The 23,622-nt window shown below is 45.7% G+C and overlaps 1 protein-coding gene and 1 pseudogene across 4 annotated transcripts in view; one reads left to right on the forward strand and one right to left on the reverse strand.

Annotated features, from left to right (window-relative positions):
- LOC137840633 (general transcription factor II-I repeat domain-containing protein 2-like) overlaps positions 1–1,561 on the reverse strand; it is a 1,957-nt pseudogene extending 396 nt beyond the window's left edge.
- The window catches only part of hars (histidyl-tRNA synthetase), a 93,465-nt gene that overhangs the window by 7,497 nt on the left and 62,346 nt on the right, over positions 1–23,622 (forward strand). For all 4 annotated transcript variants that reach the window (XM_068651933.1, XM_049740358.2, XM_068651930.1 and 1 more), the window contains 2 exons: positions 13,263–13,370; positions 13,441–13,539. In XM_068651933.1, the coding sequence (XP_068508034.1) occupies positions 13,263–13,370; positions 13,441–13,539 (207 nt within the window). The remainder of the gene's footprint in view (positions 1–13,262; positions 13,371–13,440; positions 13,540–23,622) is intronic.

Consider the following 23,622-nt stretch of genomic DNA (forward strand, 5'->3'; position numbering starts at 1 on the left):
GCTAATAAATTTGAAAATAAAATAACATAACTATGAATAAATCAACCATTCAGGCCTTGGAGTAGCAAGAAAAAGTGCATAGAAAATTTATTTACTGCTCATTTTGCGACACACTGATCTACTCTGATGCGGCCAAGCCAGACACCTGGCATCTTTTCTTGGATGCCAGTTCATCAATGTCGGGGCTTAGGGTTTGAGCTGAGGAAACCGTCATTATCGAACAAAGGTGTTCCGTCAGTCAGACGTTTCCTGTGAGAAGTTTTCGTCATCTTCATTGAGGAAAAAAGTTGCTCACATACGTAGGTAAGTGCTACCAAACATGGAGAGCAATTGAGCAACTTCAGTGCGAAGCTGAGGCATCGTGTCAGCGATGAACTGTGGAAACTGTGCGGCCCCAACAGCATCAAACTTTGACTTCAGTGTTTCATCACACTGGAGTTCAATCAACTCCATTTGGTTGGTGCTTTTTCCACATCAACTGCGAAGGGATTACTAAGCAGTTCAAATCTAAGTTTCTGGACATCAAAGTCGCCAAACCGCTGGCTAAACTCAGCGCCGAGCGCACTGAGTTTTTCAGCAAACTGTGCGCACATGGCGATAGAGATCTGCATTTTTATGGTTTGGCAGCAGGGGAAATGGCCAAAATTTGCTTGTAGCATCTGATTCTCCCACAGGCACATCTTCATTTTAAAAGCTCTCACTGACGCATACATATCTGTGATGATGCGTCCCCGACCCTGCAGCTGCAGGTTCAGCACATCGAGGTGGCTTGAGATGTCACACAGAAAGGCCAGCTCACACAGAAACGTTTGCTCCCGGAGCTCTGCTGTGTCCTTCCCTTTGCTTTCCAGAAACTGGCATATTTCTTCACGCAGTTCGAAAAATCTGTTCAGCACTTTTCCGCGGCTTAGCCATCTCACCTCTGTGTGATACGGCACATCTGTGTATTCTGAATCACACCCTTCCAGAAAAGACTTAAACTGGCGGTGATTGAGACCTTTGGCTCTCATGAAGTTAACAACTTGTGTTACTGTGGACATAACATCCTCCATCTTCAGCGCTTTACCACACAGGGATTCTTGACGTAAGATGCAGTGATAAACAGATAATTCACCTGCACAGTTCTCTTCGCGCATCTTTTCACAAATCCTGCCCACCAGTCCATTCCTTTTACCACTCATGGCTGGCGCACCATCAGTGGTTAATCCCACAAGTTTATTCCACGGAAGGTTATTTCAGTTACACATTTGCAAACCTCCTCAAAGATTTCTTTCCCTGTGGTTGTGCCATGCATTGGTTTAAATCCCAAAAGCTCCTCCGTAACACACAGATTTGAGTCCACGCCGCGGACGAAGACAGACAGCTGCGCAGTATCAGACGCGTCAGTGCTCTTATCCACAGGAAGGGAAAAAGAAACAAAATCTTTTCCCTTCTCCATCAACTGGACATGCAGATTGGTGGCAAACTCGCATGTGCGGTCAGCTATTGTGTTTCTGCTCAGGCTTACGTTTGCAAAGGCTTGCTTTTTCTCTGGGTACACTTGGTCACAAACCTTCATCATGCACTTTTTTACAAACTCTCCCTCATTCGGGCTGATTTGGCGATTTCTTGTGCCACGATATAACTTGCCTTTACAGCAGCCTCACTTTGTGTTGTGGCTTTTGTGAACATTTTCTGTGAACCAAAGCTCTTTTGATCTCCTTTACTTTCTGGCTCCTTTAAGCCGTGTCCAGGTCCTTATATTCGTCCTGGTGTTTGGTTTCATAGTGTCGTCTAATATTGTACTCCTTAATTACTGACACGTTGGCTCCTCAAACAAGACAAACAGGTCTGTCTTGTATACATGTAAACAGATATTCTGTCTCCCACCTGTCCAGAAAATTTCTATTTTCTGCCTTTCTTTTCGCCATTTGTTGGTAGGGTAACACAGTGACAGCTGTCGTTTGAGGTCGCAGTGTGGGGGAGAGTCAAAGTCAAAGTCAAAGTCAGCTTTATTGTCAATTTCTCCACATGCCAAAGACACACAAAGAAACCGAAATTTCGTTCCCCCCTATCCCACGGTGACAAGACATGGCTCACAACAGACAAACAAGTAAACAAGTATAACAAAAGCGTGCTGAATAAATAATGAATAAATAACACAACAATAAATAAATAAATAAATAAATAAATAAATAAATAGGAGGAGCAAAAAAAAAAAAGGAGCAAGTGCGCGTACAGCAGACATTCCCGAAAATAGCGCAACAGTGCCGCACGCTACGCAGAAGGGGGTAGCGAGTTCAGGGCCCTAACAGCCTGGAGAAAGAAGCTGTTGGCGAGTCTGGTGGTGCGGGAGCGCAGGCTCCTGTACCTCTTCCCAGAGGGCAGAAGGTCAAACAAAGAGTGAGCCGGGTGACTCACATCTCTGGCAATCGAGGTTGCCTTGCGGGCGACATGGGAGGTGTAAATGTCCTTCAGGGAGGGTAGCGAAGCACCAATAATCTTACCAGCCGTATTCACTATGCGCTGCAGGGCCTTCAAGTTCTGTTCAGTGCAGTTACCACCCCAGACAGCGATGCAACTGGTGAGGACGCTCTCAATGGTGCCACGGTAAAATGTAGACAGGACTGCCTGAGGAGCACATGCACGCCTGAGCTTCCGCAGGAAGTACAAGCGGCGCTGAGCTTTCTTTGCCAGTGACGAGGTGTTTTCGGACCAGGAGAGGTCCTCACTGATGTGCACCCCCAGGAACTTGGTGCAGCTCACCCTCTCCACCACAGCACCGTCGATGATCAGCGGCAGGTGTGTTGTGTGACCCTTCCGGAAGTCAACAATCATTTCCTTGGTCTTATTGACGTTCAGCAGGAGGTTGTTGTCCCTGCACCACGTGGTCAGAAGGTCAACTTCCGACCTGTACCGAGTCTCGTCGCCCTTCGTGATGAGACCCACCAGAGTCGTGTCGTCAGCAAACTTCACTATGCGGTTGTCGCTGTAGGTCGCAGTGCAGTCATGCCTCAGCAGGGTGAAGAGCAATGGACTGAGCACGCAGCCCTGGGGGGCTCCCGTGCTCAGCGTGATGCTGGCGGAGATTTTGTCGCCAACACGCACCACCTGAGGCCTCTGACAGAGGAAGTCCAGTATCCAGTTGCAGAGGGAGGTACTGAGGCCCAGCTCGTCGAGTTTGCAGATGAGTCGCTGCGGCTCAATGGTGTTGAAGGCAGAGCTGAAGTCCACAAACAGCAACCTCACATATGAGTCCTTTCTCTCCAGGTGGGTGAGGGCCGAGTGGAGGGCAGAGCAGATGGCATCCTCAGAGGACCGCTTGGCACGGTACGCAAACTGGAAAGGGTCAATGGTGGGGGGGAGAACGGACTTGATGTGCTCCATGACCAGCCGCTCAAAGCACTTCATGATGATGGGCGTCAGTGCCACAGGGCGATAGTCATTGAAGCAGGACGGTGCAGGTTTCTTTGGCACAGGAACGATGGTGGCAGCCTTGAAACACGAGGGGACGATGGCCTGCTGCAGGGAAACGTTAAAGATGTCCGTGAAGACACCCGACAGCTCCCAGCACAGTCCTTCAGCGCTCGACCCGGGATGTTGTCAGGGCCCGCCGCCTTACGGGTGTCAATAGCGGCAAGCGCCCTCCTCACACCGTCGGCAGAGAGGCGCAGGGGCTGCTCGTGTGGGGGGGGAGTGGACTTCAGTGGGCAAGTGCTGTTCTGGGCGTCGAAGCGAGCAAAGAAGCGGTTCAGATCGTTCAGCAGACGGACGTCGCCCTCACAGCTCCTCGGCGCGGGCTTGTAGTCCGTGATGGTCTGAATGCCCCGCCAAAGGCTACGTGCGTCCTTGCTGTCCTTGAAGTGGGTGGAGACCTTGCAAGAGAACGCCTTCTTCGCTTCTTTGATGCCTCGGGACAGGTCGGCCCTCGCTGTCCTCAAGCCAGCCTCATCCCCCGCTCTGAAAGCCTTGTCCCTGGCCCTCAACAGTCTGAGGACAGCCCCCGTCAGCCACGGCTTCCAGTTCGCTCGAGTGACGACGGATTTCGAGCAAGTCACATCATCGATGCACTTTGTGATGTAAGAGGTAACAGAGTCAGTATACTCCTCTATGTCCGTCCAATCGTTGTAGGTGGCTGCCTGCTTAAATAAGTCCCAGTCAGTGGTGTCGAAGCAGTCACGAAGTGCATCGGAGGCACCCTCAGGCCACACTCGAACCTGCCTCCGAACCGGCCTGGATGCCTTTACCAATTGTCTGTATGCGGGCAAAAGCAAAACGGTGAGATGGTCAGAAAGCCCCAGATGGGGGAGGGGGGTGGCTTTGAAAGCTCCCTTTTGCGCCGAGTAGACTAGGTCCAGGAAGCTGTCTCCACGTGTCGGAAAGGGAACATGCTGGTGAAGCCTCGGGAAAACAGACTTCAGGTTGGCATGATTGAAGTCTCCAGCGAAGATGGTGAAACCGTCAGGGTGCGCTGTTTGCTGTTCACTGACAGCCTGGTACAGTTCACCAAGCGCCGCGATCCTGTCTCCTTCGATGTTGGAAGGCGGGATGTATACCGCGACTAGCAGAATCGCGGTAAATTCCCTCGGCAGATAAAAAGGACGGCACTTAATGATCACAAACTCCACAAGCGGCGAGCAGTGCTTACATACCACCACAGAGTCCCGGCACCATTCTTCTCGGATGTAGACGCATATTCCACCTCCACGCGACTTTCCCCCTCGTACAATGGCACGGTCCGCCCGATAGCACGCTAGCCGCTCCAGATGCACTGCAGAGTCCGGAATGTTGTCACTCAACCAGGTCTCGGTGAACACGAGCACACAGCAGTTCCGCACCGTCCGGTTCGTAGACCTCAGCAGGCGAACGTAATCCATTTTGTTGTCCAGCGATCGAACATTCGCCAGAAGAATGGAGGGCACCGCGGGTCGCGCTGGGTTGGCCGCCAGCCTGGCCCGGACGCCTCCGCGCTTGCCCCTCTTTTGCCTCCTCGCACACCGTTTCCGACGGCTCCCAACCGGGGGAGGAATAGCGGGTGAGGTCGGCGACGTTTCAGGACGTAGCAGTCCGAGCGCCTTTAATGTCGACGCTTCAAAGTCCAGAACGCCGCAAAACCCACTTCTGCCGATGTCAAGCAGAACCTGCCTGCTGTACTTGTAGCACGGACGAGACGAACACACAAGACTGTCGGACGAACACTCATAAGACGAACAAATCACCGTACTGACGGGACAGAGAGTGGCCGCTGCGTGTGCACGCGCCGCCATCTTGATCAAAGCAACAAAGACACGGAGATGCGGGGTGTGCACATAGACTGTATATAAGAAATGAACGTAACATCCGTGACGTCACCCATTGGTTTGTGGACTGCTGCTCGGAAGCCAATAGTATCGAATCTAGGCAGCGCCATCTTGAAAATTTCAGGTGCATTCTGGGAAAAAAAATGAACACGGATTCTACTTATATGGGCATGAGGCGGAGTCATGAACGGACGTGTGGGCGCCAAAGCAACAGCAGAGCATTATGGGATTTGTAGTACAAGCGATGAATGTGGTGTTACAGCGCTGCCGCCGTATAATACCAGCGGGCCAGCTCTAATGTTAATTTGAAATTGCCTCGCGGGCCAAATATAATTACACTGCGGGCCAGAGCTTGACACCTATATCCTAAAGGATCCAATCCGATGGGTTGTACCATCTTTAGACCTGAGAAAACAACTGTGAAAAAATGTAGTTTTCAAAATGACAACAGCGGGTCAGAAAATGTTGAATTTCATATTTTCTTTGACACACGAAAATCTCAACAACCCAGCACATGAGCCAGAATATCTGAAAAGGCACATGAATATAGTCGTGACCTGAAGACATCGAAATGAGTAATTCTTCTATACTTTAAAGTGCCACTTATGCTTATAGCGCCACATAGTACACTTTGATGTACTGCACCGAACCATTGAAGAAATCCATCTCAAAAAGAAGAACAACTCAAGATGTTGATTGAGTATGCCCTACGTCGAAATTGGTGACTTTTCACTAAAGGGCGTGGCTATTACGGTGCTGCAAAGTCTGGTGATGCACCATGACAATAAAACCTGCTGCAACTTAACTCAGATGATCCTATCTTCAAATTGTACACATTTGATGATAGTCCCAGTCTGAAGACAACTTATTTTTTAGTGGTAGCGCTACCTATGGGCTCCAGAAAATGAATGTTTCTTTTTTTTATGTTTTTCTGCTAGCGGGTTAACCTGAGCGGTATTCCAGAAAGCGGGTTATGAGAAAACTAAGTTAACCCTGAAATGAGGGAAACTCTGAGCTAGCCGTTCTAGAAAGAGAGGGAACTTAAACTCTGGGTCAGTTACTGCGGTAACTTACTCTGTGAACATAAGAGACCCAGAGTTTCAACCAGTCTCCTCTCACTCAAAGAAAGTGCTTAATCAAGGATTGGCCGTTCATTCAAAATCTGATCGACATCGAAGCCGTAGTAATTCGAAAAGCTTTACGTTGTGAGAGAATCTTCTGACCCAGATTATGGACGTTTTATCATTTCTAGAAGAATATCTTTTTGAATGCTACCGCTTTTTTTAAAAACAGTATAATTTATGTCAATAACTTTCTCTGTCCGTGGGATTCCTCATGGTGTAGTGCAGGCATGTCAAACTCAGTTTGGCTCTGGGGCTTTCTGTTCTAAGGTGGCCGGATCAGTAAAAGAATGTCAACTCCAAATAGTTTGCTTTGTTTTTCAGTACTATCAGTCTACATTTGTAGCCTACCCTACATATTATAATCACGGATGACAAGGAATCTTTTCTAAGCACAACACATTTTTTTCACAAACAATGAAAAAAAATGATTTCATGGTTCACTGGTTTATTTTAACAATGAAGTGAATGCGGTTTTACACCTGAACCAACTCACCACACTTAACAAACTCAAGTGGGAGATGTGAAAAAAATATTCTCGCCTTAATTGTCGTACTGCTTTGAAATAAAAAAAAAAAAAAAATAAAAAAAAAAAATAAATAAATAAATAAAAGTTATAGCAGTGCATGCTTATACTACATCCGATCAAACTACTAGGCTGGGCCTACTGAAGCTGAGAATATACTGCACAATATTAACCAGATTAATCTTATTTTTAATGATCTGTATTAATGAGTGCAAACAAATTTCGTGTCATCACACTTTTTTTCTCTTTCACTGCACTCCTGCAGTCTACTTGCTGCTGCTGGCTCCTGAAACTTGGAATCTTTTTGCCTTCACAAGTGTATCAATATTGGGTGTCAAATCCTGAGTAGCAACACATTTAACAATATCATTCAAGTGTTTATTTGTTAACCTTGAGCTCTGCTTTGTTTTATTATTGTTCATTACGGAGAAAACCTGTTCTCAATGATAAGTAGTCCCAAACATGGATAGAACGTTTGCAGCCATGGCTGTTAATTTGGGGTAACCTGGCACGAGATATTGATAAAACGTATCCAATCCCACGGACCCAAATTTATCCTTCATAGCGGAATCGCACTGCAAGTCAATAAGTTCGAGTTGAATGTCAGCTGGCATATCAGAAGGCTTCACTGTAAATGGCGAGCGAAAAAAGCCAAATTTGTTCTCAGGTTCACTGAATACCTGAAAGCTCTGCTCAAACTCTCGCAGAAAATCTGTTATTTTGTCTTTATATTTTTTCAAATCATTATCGGGACGGTCCGGTGCCTCCGGACGAACAGCTGTGAGACAAGAGAAATGCGCAGAGTAACTTCTGTGAATAAATAATGCTCAGTCCATTTTTCCTTAAACTCTGCACTCCGTGTCCACTTTTCTTTTTCTTGACAGTGCCATTTCGGGAAGGGTGTGTTGACCGATAACTTGTGGTGAATTGTGAAGCAAGATTGACGGTTTGGTTTTAGTACTAACTCGTGTCAATGCCGCTGGACGTGAGCTCTTTTACACATTTACTGCCCTCCTGTGGCCGGAGGGAGCACTTGGTTTGTATTTATTTTAAAAAAAAACATAACTTTTGATAGAAATGAGCTAGAGACTCGCTTCTTTTTTTGACATACTCAGAAATTTATGCCGGGCCGGATTAAATGATCCGCGGGCTGTATGTTTGACATGCCTGGTGTAATGGTACACTCTCCTGTCTTGTGAGCAGACACTGAGTTCGAGTCCCACACACCGCGGATGAGCATTCACATCAGAGCAAACTTTATGCATAGCACTACGTTTTTTTTTTTTTTTTTTGCAAATGGCGCTATTCTTTATAATACCGGGGATGCAGAGCATTACTTTTTTTTTTTGTTGGCTGATCAGAACTCAGTTTGTTTTAAAATAGTATTTTAATGAGTGTTGGTGTAGGCTACAGCGTCACATTTTAAATGACTACAATAGGTATAAAACATAAATGCTTTTGTGTCAAGTGTTAATCCACCAAGTCTAAAATTTACTGAGAGGACGTTGGAAAACATTTTGTTTGGGGTTTAAATTATTTGAAGTAGCCACCGAATCAATATTTTTGTTTAAATTGATATTGACTTCGTTTAATAGCGTAAGTCCATTTAAAATACCATATTGGCCCGAATATAAGACAATCCTGATTATAAGATGACCCCCTCTTTTTCAAGACTCAAGTTTGAAAAAAAGACTTTTTGAAGACCAAATTTAATTTTTATACAGAAAATAATTACAGTACATCTGAAACAAATGATCCTGTCGTGCTCTAAGGACCACGGAAAGCTTTTCTCTGATTGTGAGCATTTTTTAGGCGATCTTTTTGAGCTCTCCATATCCGTACATTACACTCTGTAACACCATATTTCACAGCCGCTTTGCAATTGTTTGAAGACTCTACCTCATTTATCACCATCATCTTGAAGTTTGCATCATAACTTCTCCTAGGCTGCCGGTTATCCTGGCCGATCTTCGACCCACTTTTCTCCAGATTGTTGCTACGTTTCTGTTGGGGAGCATGAGGACTGTATAGGGCAGGGGTGTCAAACTCATTTTTTTCGCGGGCCGCGTTGTAGTCTTAGCTTCTTTTGGAGGCCCATTATGACTGTCAACCCAAAGAAATGGGATGAGAATTTTCCGCAGAAACCCGGATTTCCGTGTTTTTTTTCCGTCGAAAGTATCATTTCCGTGAATCGTGTAAATCCGTTGAGAAAATGTTGTTTATATGGGGGGGGCAACGTTAGCCTCGGCGACTCGCGAGCATTTGCCCGCCCGCCGCGATGGCATCTTACGGAAATCAGCTTGCCTCTGTAAACCTGACTAACTGGCAGCACTGATGCGACATCCACCTTATTTTCTTCAACATTTTGGCGCTGCTTTCGTCACATCATTTCTCCTTAGTTACGCGGAGAACTAAGTGTTTTTACACCGCTATAATGTGAATTTGCGATTGGGTTTTCTTCACTTGTAGACGAGTCATTTACAAACCGGATTCGGTTGAAGTTGGGAAATTGTGTAAAATGTAAATAAAAACAAAATACAATGATTTTAAAATCCTTTTCAACCTATATTCAATTGAATACACTACGAAGACAACATATTTAATGCTCAAACTCATGAACTTTATTTTATTTTTCGAATAATTATTAACTTAGAATTTCATGGCTGCAACACGTTCAGAAGAAGTTGGGAAAGGTGGCAAAAAATACTGAGAAAGCTGAGAAAAGCTCATCACCCCTAATGAATGAATATATATATATATATATATAGTATATATATATATATATATATATATATATATATATATATATATATATATATATATAGACAATACACAGAAAGCCTTTTTGAAGTTTGAATAACATGCTTTAACATGTCTTTCTAAACATTACCTGTGACGCAGCAGTAGTACCGCAGCAACACGGAAGTGTGCACGCGAGTTATTAACAAAGAAATACTGGACACAGAAAGATTTTTTAAAGTTTTAATAACATACCTTAACATTTCTTTCCAAACACTGCCTGTGACGCGGCAGTAATACCGCAGCAACACGGAAGTAACACAGCACTGATAGGGTTTGATTAAATAAATACCGGTAAAAGTCACTGAGACGCGGCGGTAACACAGCAGCAACACAGTAGCACAGCACTAACAGGGCTGGTTAAAGTAAAAGTAAAAAAAAAAGAGCTTCATCGTCTTCATCTTCCTCCTGTGCACTGAAACCGTCGAAGTCTTCCTCATCAATTTCCGATTGGAATAGCATTAGATATCCTTCGCCACACACTATCTCTTTCGTCGTCGTTTTTATCCATTTCTTCTAGCATTTTCCATGATGAGGGTCTGCTCATGTTAATCTTATTCATGCATGAAGCGCTAAATTACATTAAACTAGCGAGCGACACGTATAGCTCCAGAGTAAACGGGACCACGAAATAAAGAAAAGGGTGCTGCAACACAATGTCATCAACATCAACTGCCTTTAGCTTAAAAGCGGCATCATATGCATTTCTTTTGTCCCCCATAATGACGGTTTGTGTATAAAAGCTTCCTTTCAGTAATGTCCGTCTTGATCGCGTTCTGCGTGATGCGCGAAATGTTGTAAACACAAACTAGCATGTCTTCTTCGGCGCATTATCTCTTCTTCGCCTGTCTCGCTCTTGCTTCCGCTAGAGCGCCCCCTGGAGGCCGGAGGCCGTAAAAATCCATAAGTACGCCGCGCCGCCATTTAAGCCTCAGGGTTCAAAGTAACCTTCTGAATAAAATGCATTAAAAGTTTACATTCATTACAACTTGTTTTTGGTGAGCAAAATGTCAGAAGAATTGAATTTAAATGCTGATTGATTGGGTTTTAATACAATGCAGATGGTCCAAACAGCACCACTGATTTGTGTAATCTCTGAGTCACATGGCAGAGTAAGAGAAAGGGTTTAGAGGACAGGTGTCAAACTCAAGGCCCGAGGGCCAGATACGGCCCGCCACATCATTCTATGTGGCCCACGAAGACAAATTGTGCATCGAATTCGTGTCATTACTAGAATTGCAAATTGTCTTCACTTTTAATATCTTTTTTTAAAATATTTGACCAGTTTTTACTCGTCTCATTTGAAAACGAGTTATTTGTCAGTTTGTTTTGTAGCTTTTACTGTATATAATAGTGTTAAGAGTAAAAGTGATCAAGTCATCACAAAAATCACGGAAAAAATCTTATATAAGACGTACATGAGTATAAGCCGCAGGGTTCAAAATTTTGGAAAAAGGTCGCGGCTTATACACCGGAAATTACGGTGTATTATATATATATATATATATATATATATATATATATATATATATATATACATACACACACACACACACACATATATACACACACACGCACACACACCATAATTTTCGGACTATAAGTCGTATTTTTTTTCATAGTTTGGGTGGGGGGGCGACTTATATTGAAGAGCGACTTATGTGAATTTTTTCACAAATTTTCAAAATAAAAAAAAAGAAAAGTTAAAATGCGATAAACGAACCGCAATGTAGCAAGGGATTACTGTAATTTGAATTTCAAGTGAAGTCAGTGGCGTGGCGTGGCGTGGCGCGGCGCGGCGCGGCGGTTGTTTACATAAAGGACAAAGATTCGATCACGGGATGACAAAGAGCCCCACGTACTACCGGCATCATTAGCGGCTTTGTTTGTAAGTGACACAGAGGACGAAGAGTTTGAGGGATTTAATGATTTGGAGTGACTCAGAAGATTTGAAAAACTATTATGGCTTTTACGCATGCCCGGTCCTACTCTACGGAGCTTTCTTTCACCTCCGTGGATTGAAGTCGGGGGCCGGCGCTCGGCCGGGTGGCTGTCCAGGGACGTTGGATGGGGCTCGGACATGGCTTTTACGCACACCCGGTCCTACTCTACGGAGCTCTCTTTCACCTCCGTGGATGGAAGTCTGGGGCCGGCGCTCGGCCGGGTGGCTGTCCGGTGACGGTGGATGGGGCTCGGACAGGGATTTTACGCACGCCCGGTCCTATTCTATGGAGCTCTCGTCCACCTCCGTGGCTGGAAGTGTCACCTCCGGGGATGGAAGTCCACGCTGCCACACACCCGGAAGGCCACGCCGGTGCTTGGGGCCGCATGGTGGTGAACTATTTGTTATAGTTATTTGATATATTTTATTTTGTATAGCAACTTGTATATGTTTTTATCGTTACAGTTCAGTACTTGTTGTCTCGTTGAACTCTTGTTTTGTTAAATAAAGAGACATTTACCAAACCCATGTCTTTCCTTGTACTTTGTAAACGCTATAATATAGTTATATACTAGATCTGTGGAATAACGACGAGGCTGACGTCGGGGCGCACGCGCGGCATTGTTGACAAAGGGCGAGGAATTTGATCGATGGATTTAATGATTTGGAGTGACACAGATGGTTTGATAATGTTGTTTATATGATAGTTATTTGATACATACTTTATATATCGTTATATGGGTCTGTGGAATATTTAGAATATTTAGACGTCAGCGGCGCATACACGGCATCGTTTATCCATAAAGGACGATCGATAGATTTAATGAATTGGAGTGACACAGATAAAGTTAGTCCCAAAGTCCCAATGATCATCGTCACACACACATCTGGGTGTGGTGAAATTTGTCCTCTGCACTTAACCCATCCCCTTGTGATTTTGATCGATCCCCTGGGGGAGAGGAGAGCAGTGAGCAGCAGCGGTGCCGCGCTCGGGAATCATTTGGTGATCTAACCCCCCAGTTCCAACCCTTAATGCTGAGTGCCGAGCAGGGTGGCAATGGGTCTCATTTTTATAGTCTTCGGTATGACCTGGCCGGGGTTTGAACCCACAACCTTACAGTCTCAGGGCGGACACTCTACTACTAGGCCACTGAGCTGGTAGTGGTTTTATAAACGTGTTATTCATGTAATAGTTATTTGAATAACTCTGAATGTTACGTCAGGCCCGTTCTCAGCTCTTCGTTTGTGTTTATGTCACGTTAGCATACCTATCGTTCAGCCTGTTGTTGCTCGTTCATGTCTGTTCTTGGTGTTGGATTTTGTCGAATAAATTTCCCCCAAAATGCGACTTGTACTCCGGAGCGACTTTTATATGTTTTTTTTTCACGTTATTGTGCATTTTATGGCTAATGCGACCTATATTCCGGAGCGACTTTTAGTCCGAAAATTACGGTATTATTCTTTAGTTAGTAGTATTTGCTAGTGGAGCAGGCATCCCTCTCGTAATTTTGTTGTTGCTTTGTTGGTCTTAAATGTTTTTAGATGGTTGTCAATTCATAACAGATGCATTTCATTATTAATTCTCTGCGTTGTAGGATTTTGACATTGCTGGCCAGTATGACAGCATGGTTCCAGATGCTGAGTGCTTGAGGATTGTCCATGAAATCCTCAGTGAGTTGGACCTTGGGGACTTCCGTATCAAGGTAACATCACACAGATCTTTAAATATCATTTGTACTTAAAAGTAATTAAAAAAGGACATCTGTGTTTAAGGTCAATGACAGACGCATCCTTGATGGGATGTTTGCTGTGTGCGGTGTTCCAGGTGATATGTTCCGTACTATCTGTTCAACAGTGGACAAATTGGACAAGGTAGGCAGAATTTCTTCTTTGTGTACACTACCTCTTTACAGCAAAAACACATTTTAATTTTACACCGCCGCGACCATTTGTTAAACGGATCAAGCCGATATACTTTTTACCAAAATTATTTCTGATAGGCAGGATAACAGTCCAAACATTCATTTAGCATGAGAAAAGGGAGGAGAGCACAGCTTTGCTCAAATAAGAGTTAGCTGTATTGCATTTTTTTTTTTTTTTTTTTTTGGGCAGGGAGTTTGATGGAGCTCAATTTTTCCGCGTTCAGAGGGATCACCAATATGCGGTCGAAAACACAGAAACATGAATTTTGGAGCATGGAATGTGCGCACACTAATGGACAGTAACCAGTGATAGGCCGGAGAGGAGAACCGCCATCATTGCCAGGGAACTGAGAAGATGCCAGATTGCCATAGCTGCTCTTTTAGAAACCCGACGGGCAGAGGAAGGTCATCTGAAGGAGGAAAAGGGTGGATACACTTTCTTCTGGAAAGGAAAGGCCACAGATGAGCCTAGGATCCATGGGGTTGGTTTTGCCATCAAGAACCAACTGATCAGTCAGCTCTCTGAACTCCCTGTGGGAATCAGTGAGCGCCTGATGACACTCCGTCTGGTGCTGGCACACAACCAGACGGCAACAGTTCTTAGTGCTTATGCACCTACCCTCATTTCCGATGAGGACAAAAAAAGAGGACTTCTATGCCTGTCTGGATGAGGTATTGTCAAAAATCCCCAAGGAGGACAAGATTATTATATTGGGAGATTTCAATGCCAGAGTGGGCCGCGACCACCACCTCTGGAAGGGCACCATTGGAAAGGAAGGCATTGGAAACATCAACTCCAACGGGGTTTTGCTTCTTAGCAAATGTGCTCAATACGACCTTATCATCACCAATACCATCTTTCGCCAAAAGAACAAACTCAAGGGCTCATGGAGACACCCTCGCTCTAAACAATGGCATCTTATTGACTATGTCATAGTCAGAACCAGGGATCAGCGCGACGTGAGCATCACAAAAGCCATGATGGATTCAGAGGCCTGCTGGACAGATCACCGCCTGATACGATCCACGATGTCCATCAGACTCAAGAGGAAGAGGAGACTGCAAAAGAAGCTGAGCCGGCAGATACTAAACCTTGAGAGCCTGAACGAAACTGCCGCCCTGCAGCTGTTTCAGGCCTCTCTTGGAGAAAGCCTCAATCAGGAATACCCTGAGGACATTGAAGAACACTGGAGCCTGCTCAAGTCTTCCATCCTCGACACCTGCAGTGCCACTCTCGGGTACAAGGCCAGAAAGCATCAGGACTGGTTTGATGAGAACGACACAGAGATAGAACAGCTCATCTCCAAGAAAAGGGAAACCTTTCGTGTCTGGCAAAATGACATCACCTGCACAGCAAAGAGACAGGCTCACTCCAGAGCCAAGGCTGACGTCCAGAGCCGGGTGAGACAGATTAAAAACTCCTGGTGGACAGAAAGGGCACTGGAAATCCAGAGTTTGGCAGACTCTGGTGACACCAGAGGCTTTTTCAGTGCTACCAAGGGTGTCTACGGCCCAAGCCATCACGGCCAACACCCCCTGCGCTCTAAAGACGGGCAGGAGCTGTTGAAGGACAATGAGTCCATAAACAACCGGTGGAGAGAGCACTTTCAGGAACTCCTCAACCGTGACAGCACAACTCAGTCAGATTTCCTCAGTCACATCAGAGTCCCATCAGGGAAGACATGGGTGAACCTCCCACTGTAGCAGAGGTCCAAGATGCCATCAGGAGCCTGAAGAACAATAAGGCCTCTGGGCCAGATGGGATCCCAGCTGAGGTCCTAAAGGAAGGTGGACTAGAGCTCCAGCGCCACCTCCATTCCCTCTTTCTGAAGGTCTGGGTAAAAGAAGTACTCCCCTCGGAGCACAGGGATGCTCTGATATTGACCATTTTCAAGAAAGGGTACAAAGCGGAATGTGGGAACTATAGGGCCATCTCACTCCTTTCAACAGTTGGCAAAGTACTTGCTCGTGTTCTTGCCAACCGCCTACTGCCACTGTCTGAGGAAGTTCTCCCAGAATTGCAGTGCGGTTTTCGCCCAGCTAGAGGCACTGCAGACATGATTTTTACAGCACGCCCACTCCAGGAGAAATGCCGTGAGCATAAACAGCCTTTGCTCATGGCTTTCATAGACCTGACAAAGGCCTTTGACTCGGTGGATCGCCAGGCCCTATGAAGCATCCTTCTGAGGTATGGTTGCCCGGATAAATACGTCAGAATACTGCGTTTATTACGTGACGGAATGACAGCCACAGTGCTCAACAACAGCTCCTTGACTGAGCCTTTCACTGTAGAGACAGGGGTCAAACAGGGATGCATCATTGCACCCACCCTGTTCTCTGTCTTCATTGCCTCCATACTCCACCACATCAACGAAGAACTACCACACGGAATCCCAATTTGGTACAGAACTGATGGCAGGCTCTTCAACCTTAACAGGTTCAAAGCCAAAACCAAGATCAGAACCACCACGGTTGTGGAGCTCCAGTATGCAGATAATGCCATTGCAGCACAGTCTGCAGAAGACCTCCAGGGCATCCTGAACTCCTTCGCTAAGGCATACAGAGCCCTGGGCCTGACCGTGAACATCAAGAAGACCCAGGTTCTACGTCAACCCCCACCCAACCAGCCATCTACTCCGCCCATCATAAATGTGGACAACACTGCACCTGAATATGTTCACCACTTCCCCCACCTCGGCTGCCTTCTCTCCTCCAAAGCGGACATTGACTCTGAGGTCAACCATCGCCTGAGCGGTGCCAGTGGAGCATATGCCAGACTCCGGAAAAGAGTCTTTGAAGACAGAGACCTCCGGGCTGACACCAAGCTCCTGGTTTACAAAGCTGTGGTTCTCCCCACCTTACTTTATGGGGCAGAATCATGGACAACCTACAGCAGGCACCTAAGAGCTTTTGAACAACACCACCAGAGAACCATGAGGAAAATACTCAGGATCAAATGGGAGTACAGACGCACAAACATCAGCGTTCTGGAGGAAGCCAGGATACTGAGCATCACCACTTTAATAATGCAGCACCAACTCCGATGGACAGGACATCTCATCCGCATGGCTGACACCCGCCTCCCCAAACAGATGTTATACTCCCGGCTGGAGAGAGGTCTGCGAGCCCCGGGCAGGCAAAAAAAAACGTTTTAAGGACAACCTCATGACCAATCTCAAGAAATTCCAAATAACATCTCAGGACTGGGAGCGCATTGCCTTGAACAGGAACTGCTGGAGGGCAGCGGTGCAAGAAGGTGCAGCACATCATGAAAAGGAACTCCGCCGTGTCGCAGAAACCAAACGACAACTCCGTAAGGAAAGACAAAAACAGGCTCCAGCACGACCACAACCCACCACCACTTTTCCCTGCCCACACTGCACAAAAATATGTGGATCCCGGATCGGCCTCTACGCCCACCTGCGGACCCACAAGTAGACGACCCTGAGAAAAAGACTCGTCCCGAGTGACCGCCGACGATGATGATGATTTTTTTATTTATTTATTTTTTTTTTTTTTGGGCAGGGAGTTTAATGGAGCTCAATTGTTTTGCCTCATTCACAAATAACTTGTTCAAACAAACAAATCCCTTACAACATGTGGAGAGATGACAGTGTCTGAGTAATGGAGCATCTGCCACTATTTTAGGACATCAGTAAATCAGTAAATTGTACCGGTCCGTCAGTTTGTTAGTCATCGTGTTGAACTAGTGAGTAGTGAAGATGCTCCCGCTTCTGTGTCTGTTGTACCTGTATTTGCTATTCATGGTCAAATTCTAAAATGGTGCAGTACATTTTAAAGTTAAACTGACTTTTCAAAACATTCTTAAGGGCAGGGGTGGCCAACCAGTCAGAGACTAAGAGACACATATTTGTCTGTGTTACCGCAAAGAGCAACATCATACACATGAGCACACATGAACATCATCCCATCCCTTCCTCTTACACACACACATGCACACACACCACATGCACAAACACATACACACACGCACACACACTTCTGCTCAGCTAAATTTATTACACACCAACATTATAATGACAGAAATTGACTCCTACAGTACTATGACCAAAGACCACATTTTCAACAATGAACATTGTGCGCATTGTCTCACACACACAAACTCTCAGTCCAACAGAGTCCACAAAAAAAAAAAAACATAGTAATTTACAATAGCATTTTTTAACTTACTATACATGTTGCTTAGTGCGACTTCTGGCATTCCTTGCCTTGAACAATCTTCTTCAAATCTGGCTTGTATTCCGTTGTTGCCACTTGAAGCAATTCTTTCACATGGGTGTCAATCAGGACAGATCGATGCTTTGATTTCAGGTACTTCAGGGTAGAAAACACAGACTCACAGATGTATGTTGACCCAAACATTGACAGTATCTTCAGCGCAGTCCGTTTGACATTTGGGTATTTTTCCATTGGCACACTTTACCAGAACTTAATGGTCCCTTGTCTTAAAGCAGGTTTCAGTTGGTCCTCCTCACAAAGATCGATTATCTCCAATTCAGCCGAAACATCATCTGTGACTAGCGGGACTTTCAAACAGTCCGTCTCCGCATTAAATGAGTTGGCGAGGAACGTAATCTGTGGCCTTTTCAGTTGTAGATCACGGAACCGGATGACAAAGTTCAGTCTGTCCAAGTGAGACAGCATGTCGACCAAAAAGACCAGATCCATAATCCATTCGACCTCCGAGAGCTCGGGATAGTCCTTGTCCTTCTCTTCCATGAATAGTTTCACGGCATCCAAAAGCTCAAAGAAGCGAGCTAGCACCTTGCCCTCTGACAGCCACTTCACAGTGCAGCGGCAGGTCACCTGGAAGTTCTTGGTCCAGCTCAGCGATGACATTTTTGAATTGCCTGTGGTTAAGCGCATGTATGCAGATGTAGTTGACGGTTTCCATCACAGGCTTCATGACGTTTAAATTCAATGATTTAGACACAAGATTTGCTTTTGCTAAAGCAGCCATCATTATTTCTTTCACATCTATGCAACGAGTCTTTAAATGGCACAACATCAAGGAGTTCTTCTTTGATCACACAATCTTTTGACACTGGCCGTGCAAATATTGCCAGCTGAGGTCTTGTATGTCACAACTCTCATCCAATGTGACACTAAAATACTCACATGCTTGAATGTCAGCGTGCAACTGTGATTCAATAGCTGTATTAATGTCCGGTATTCTGTGTTCAATAGTGTGGCGGGACAGTTGGATGTGGGATACTATTTGTTTTAGTTTGTCATTTTCAGGAGACAAGATTTCAACGTCACCGAGGCATTTTTTAACGAACTCCCCTTCATTGTATGGCTTTTTAGCCCGTGCAATGTTCCAAGCCAGTTGATACGATGCAAGCGTGACAGTCTCTTGAGTGCTTTGTAATTTTTGGGACAAACTGAACCTGTTTTTCTGCCTGACTTTTCAAAGTGTCCAACTTGCGCTTGCAAAATTCAGTCCCTTTTGGAAAGTCCTTATCGATATTAGCATGAAGTGAGCTAAAGTGGCGCTGAAGATTTGAAGCTTTGAAATGCGTTAATGACGTCTGACATATCGGGCAGAATGGCTTGTCATTGCGTTCAACTAAAAAATATGAACGTTTCCACTCTGTTAAAAAAGTCCTGTGTTCATCTTCATATTTTCGTTTAGCTGTGCATTTTTTTCCCTGCCATTTGAGCGAAATTGACACTAATTGTTTCTTCGAATGGGTTTGCCTCTCGTTTGCAGGATTTCACCTCATGCGCATGCGCGTTTGATGAAAATACCATATTGAACTCAAGCGAAGCAAACACGCACCAAAAAAAAAAAAAAAAAAACCACAAACGTTGATATGAACGTAAAAGAGCCGCATGAAACCAGGCAAAGAGCCGCATGCGAGCTGCGGGTTGGCCACCCCTGCTTTAGGGCGTCACTAAAACTCGCAAAGTCACAAAAAAACTACCGTGAACGTGTCACGGCTCACCTCTGCTCTCGCTGTGCTGGCCGTCATATCCAATGCGGAGCTGTGGCGCTAATAAGTGCTGATCAATGCCACCTGTGCCCTTGTTACCAGCTCTTTAAGGCGTGTATTTAAACGCCGCAAGCCCGTCAATCTGCGGCGGTTGGTCTGCCTCGATAGTTCTGCTATTCAACCTGATTCCCATTTGCCTCATCTGCTGTGGTGCGCGGTGCCTGTTTCCTGATTCACTATTTTGCTCCTACATACATCCTACTGGATAACAATGCACATTTAAGGTTGTATTTTACTGGTCAAAGTTACATCAAAGTATACAATTTCATATGAATCTATTGCATGTCTTTTGCATTGTGCACTGCATGTGCCATTATATTTTCAATTTTGTAATGCCCCTCTGTGCGTCAAGGATGTTTACACGCTTTGATCGCCGCTTTTATTATAACAAAATAGGCAACAGAAAAACACATGCATACGGGAGTTGCTGGTGGCCACAACTCGCGCCCATGCGCTCCACACACCGACTTATTGCCAAGCTAACCAGTCCGCACAACCCACACGCATGATGTCACTCGTCACTCCTGGCCCCGCCCTCACACGCACAACTACAATGAACGGATAATACAAGACATTACAATATATTCTGCAGCCCCACTTTAAATTATGCCTTCTATGTATGGGTAGAAAAACACAGTAGTACCTCTCTTATTAAAGCCCAAATATCACGGTAATAAATTCTACTGTTTTACTCATTTAGTTGTGGTCTATATAAAGTGGAAAAATGATGCTTTTGTCTGAATTCATCGTTTTGATACCATCACAGGTCCCTCTTTTCTACTTATTCTGAGGTGCGGCTCAGAGCAAGCCGTTTTGGTGCGGTCTCTTTAAATACAAATGAGATACTTCACACTCCTCAGGCCGCAAGATGTGCACCTCCATTTTCGGTCGCCATTTGTAGTTTTTTTTTAATTTATCCGAGGTCGTTTTCTATCTCCCCCCCCCCCCCCCCCCTTTATTTAAACGAGGTAGTGTTTACTTGCGCCGCAAACTTTTTGATTGATTAAAAGATCTCAACGACAGAAGACTTGTCCATACAACCATACATGACACATAAGAAAATAAATCCCCTCACAATATTTATGAACGTCTTATAAACAAGCTCTGTCAAGCAACGATGTAAGCTAATGCTAGTGATAGCGTTAGCGAGAAGCTAGCGAATGCATTAAACACATTGTGTTACCCAAGAATAATAAAGCACCTTCTATGCAAATCATCTGATACAACTACTCAAAATACACCCACAAGAACTGAAGACATAGAGCGCACAGCTCCAAAATCAGTGGAAAGACTGACGCTAATGCTATGGATGCTCGCGTTTGCGAGAAGTTAATGAATGCATTGAACATATTGTGTTGCCCAAGAATAAAACAGCACTTTCGATGCAATTCATCTGATACAACAACTCAAAATACACCCACAAGACATGAAAACAGAGCGTACAGCTCCAAAATCAGCAGAAAGACTGACACTATTGCTATGAAAACGAGTGCAGAACCAATACCGCATTGGCCTGAATATAAGACGACCCTGATTATAAGACGACCCACTCTTTTTCAAGACTCAAGTTGGAAAAATTACTTTTTGAACACCAAATTTAATTTTTATACAGAAAATAATTACAGTACATCTGAAACAAATGATAACAATATATTAGAGAAAAAAAACATGTTATTTTGCCTCATTCAAATCATGCAAAAACTGTCTATCACATCTTAATATCTGAACATTTAAATATGTAAACTAAAGTGCAATCACATTTGTAAATGAATGGCTTCTGGTTTTTGAAATGTAAATAAACCAATCTACTGTGATAAAACAACAAAATTGCAATAACTGCATTAACCATCAAAGTGAAGTATAATTGTTACTGTAGTCTTGATACAAATCTGAATAAGGAAAAACACTGCAATAAAATAATGCAAACTGCTACCGGTATTTTTTTTATTCTTTGTGACAGGGGTTCGCTTTGGCCTGGGGAGTTAAGTTCAGCATTCGCTTTAAAGATGTCAAAGTCAGCTTTATTGTCAATTCCACATGCCAAAGACACACAAAGAAACCGAAATTTCGTTCCCCCCTATCCCACGGTGACAAGACATGGCCCTCAATAGACAATCAAGTAAAACAAGTAAACAACAGCGTGCTGAATAAATAACGAATAAATAACACAACAAATAAATAAGAGGAGCAAAAAGGAGCAAGTGAGCGTACAGCAGACATTCTAGAAAAATAGCGCAACAGTGACGCACGCTACACAGAAGGGGGTAGCGAGTTCAGGGTCCTAACAGCCTGGAGAAAGAAGCTGTTGGCGAGTCTGGTGGTACGGGAGCGCAGGCTCCTGTACCTCTTCCCAGAGGGCAGAAGGTCAAACAAAGAGTGAGCGGGGTGACTCGCATCACTCGCAATCGAGGTTGCCTTGCGGGCGAGATGGGAGGTGTAAATGTCCTTCAGGGAGGGGAGCGAAGCACCAATAATCTTACCAGCCGTATTCACTATGCGCTGCAGGGCTTTCAAGTTCTGTTCAGTGCAGTTACCACCCCAGACAGCGATGCAACTGGTGAAGACGCGCTCAATGGTGCCACGGTTGAATGTAGACAGGACTGCCTGAGGAGCACATGCACGCCTGAGCTTCCGCAGGAAGTACAGGCGGCGCTGAGCTTTCTTTGCCAGTGACGCGGTGTTTGCGGACCAGGAGAGGTCCTCACTGATGTGCACCCCCAGGAACTTGGTGAAGCTCACCCTCTCCACCACAGCACCGTCGATGATCAGCGGCAGGTGTTTTGTGTGACCCTTCCGGAAGTCAACAACGATTTCCTTGGTCTTGTTTACGTTCAGCAGGAGGTTGTTGTCCCTGCACCACATGGTCAGAAGGTCAACTTCCGACCTGTACAGAGTCTCGTCGCCCTTCGTGATGAGACCCACCAGAGTTGTGTCATCAGCAAACTTCACTATGCGGTTGTCGCTGTAGGTCGCAGTGCAGTCATGCGTCAGCAGGGTGAAGAGCAATGGACTGAGTACGCAGCCCTGGGGGGGCCCCGTGCTCAGCGTGATGCTGGCGGAGATTTTGTCGCCAACACGCACCACCTGAGGCCTATGACAGAGGAAGTCTAGTAGCCAGTTGCAGAGTTACTGAGGCCCAGCTCGTCGAGTTTGCAGATGAGTCGCTGCGGCACAATGGTGTTGAAGGCAGAGCTGAAGTCCACAAACAGCAACCTCACATATGAGTCCTTTCTCTCCAGGTGGGTGAGGGCCGAGTGGAGGGCAGAGCAGATGGCATCCTCAGAGGACCGTTTGGCACGGTACGCAAACTGGAAAGGGTCAATGTTGGGGGGGGAGAACGGATTTGATGTGCTCCATGACAAGCCGCTCAAAGCACTTCATGATGATGGACGTCAGTGCCACGGGGCGGTAGTCATTGAAGCAGGACGGTGCAGGTTTCTTCGGTACAGGAACGATGGTAGCAGCCTTGAAACACGAGGGGACGATGGCCTGCTGCAGGGAAACGTTAAAGATGTCCGTGAAGACACCCGACAGCTCCCCAGCGCAGTCCTTCAGCGCTCGACCCGGGATGTTGTCAGGGCCCGCCACCTTACGGGTGTCAATAGCGGCAAGCGCCCTCCTCACACCGTCGGCAGAGAGGCGCAGGGGGTGCTCGTGTGGGGTGTGAGTGGTCTTCAGCGGGCAAGTGCTGTTCTGGGCGTCGAAGCGAGCAAAGAATCGGTTTAGATCGTTCAGCAGACGGACGTCGCCCTCACAGCTCCTCGGCGCGGGCTTGTAGTCCGTGATGGTCTGAATGCCCTGCCAAAGGCTACGTGCGTCCTTGCTGTCCTTGAAGTGGGTGGAGACCTTGCACGAGAACGCCTTTTTCGCTTCTTTGATGCCTCGGGACAGGTCGGCCCTCACTGTCCTCAAGCCAGCCTCATCCCCCGCTCTGAAAGCCTTGTCCCTGGCCCTCTGCAGTCTGAGGACAGCCCCTGTCAGCCACGGCTTCCAGTTCGCGCGAGTGACGACGGATT

This window comes from Syngnathus scovelli, chromosome 1 (genome assembly GCF_024217435.2).
Source record: "Syngnathus scovelli strain Florida chromosome 1, RoL_Ssco_1.2, whole genome shotgun sequence".
Taxonomy (NCBI): domain Eukaryota; kingdom Metazoa; phylum Chordata; class Actinopteri; order Syngnathiformes; family Syngnathidae; genus Syngnathus; species Syngnathus scovelli.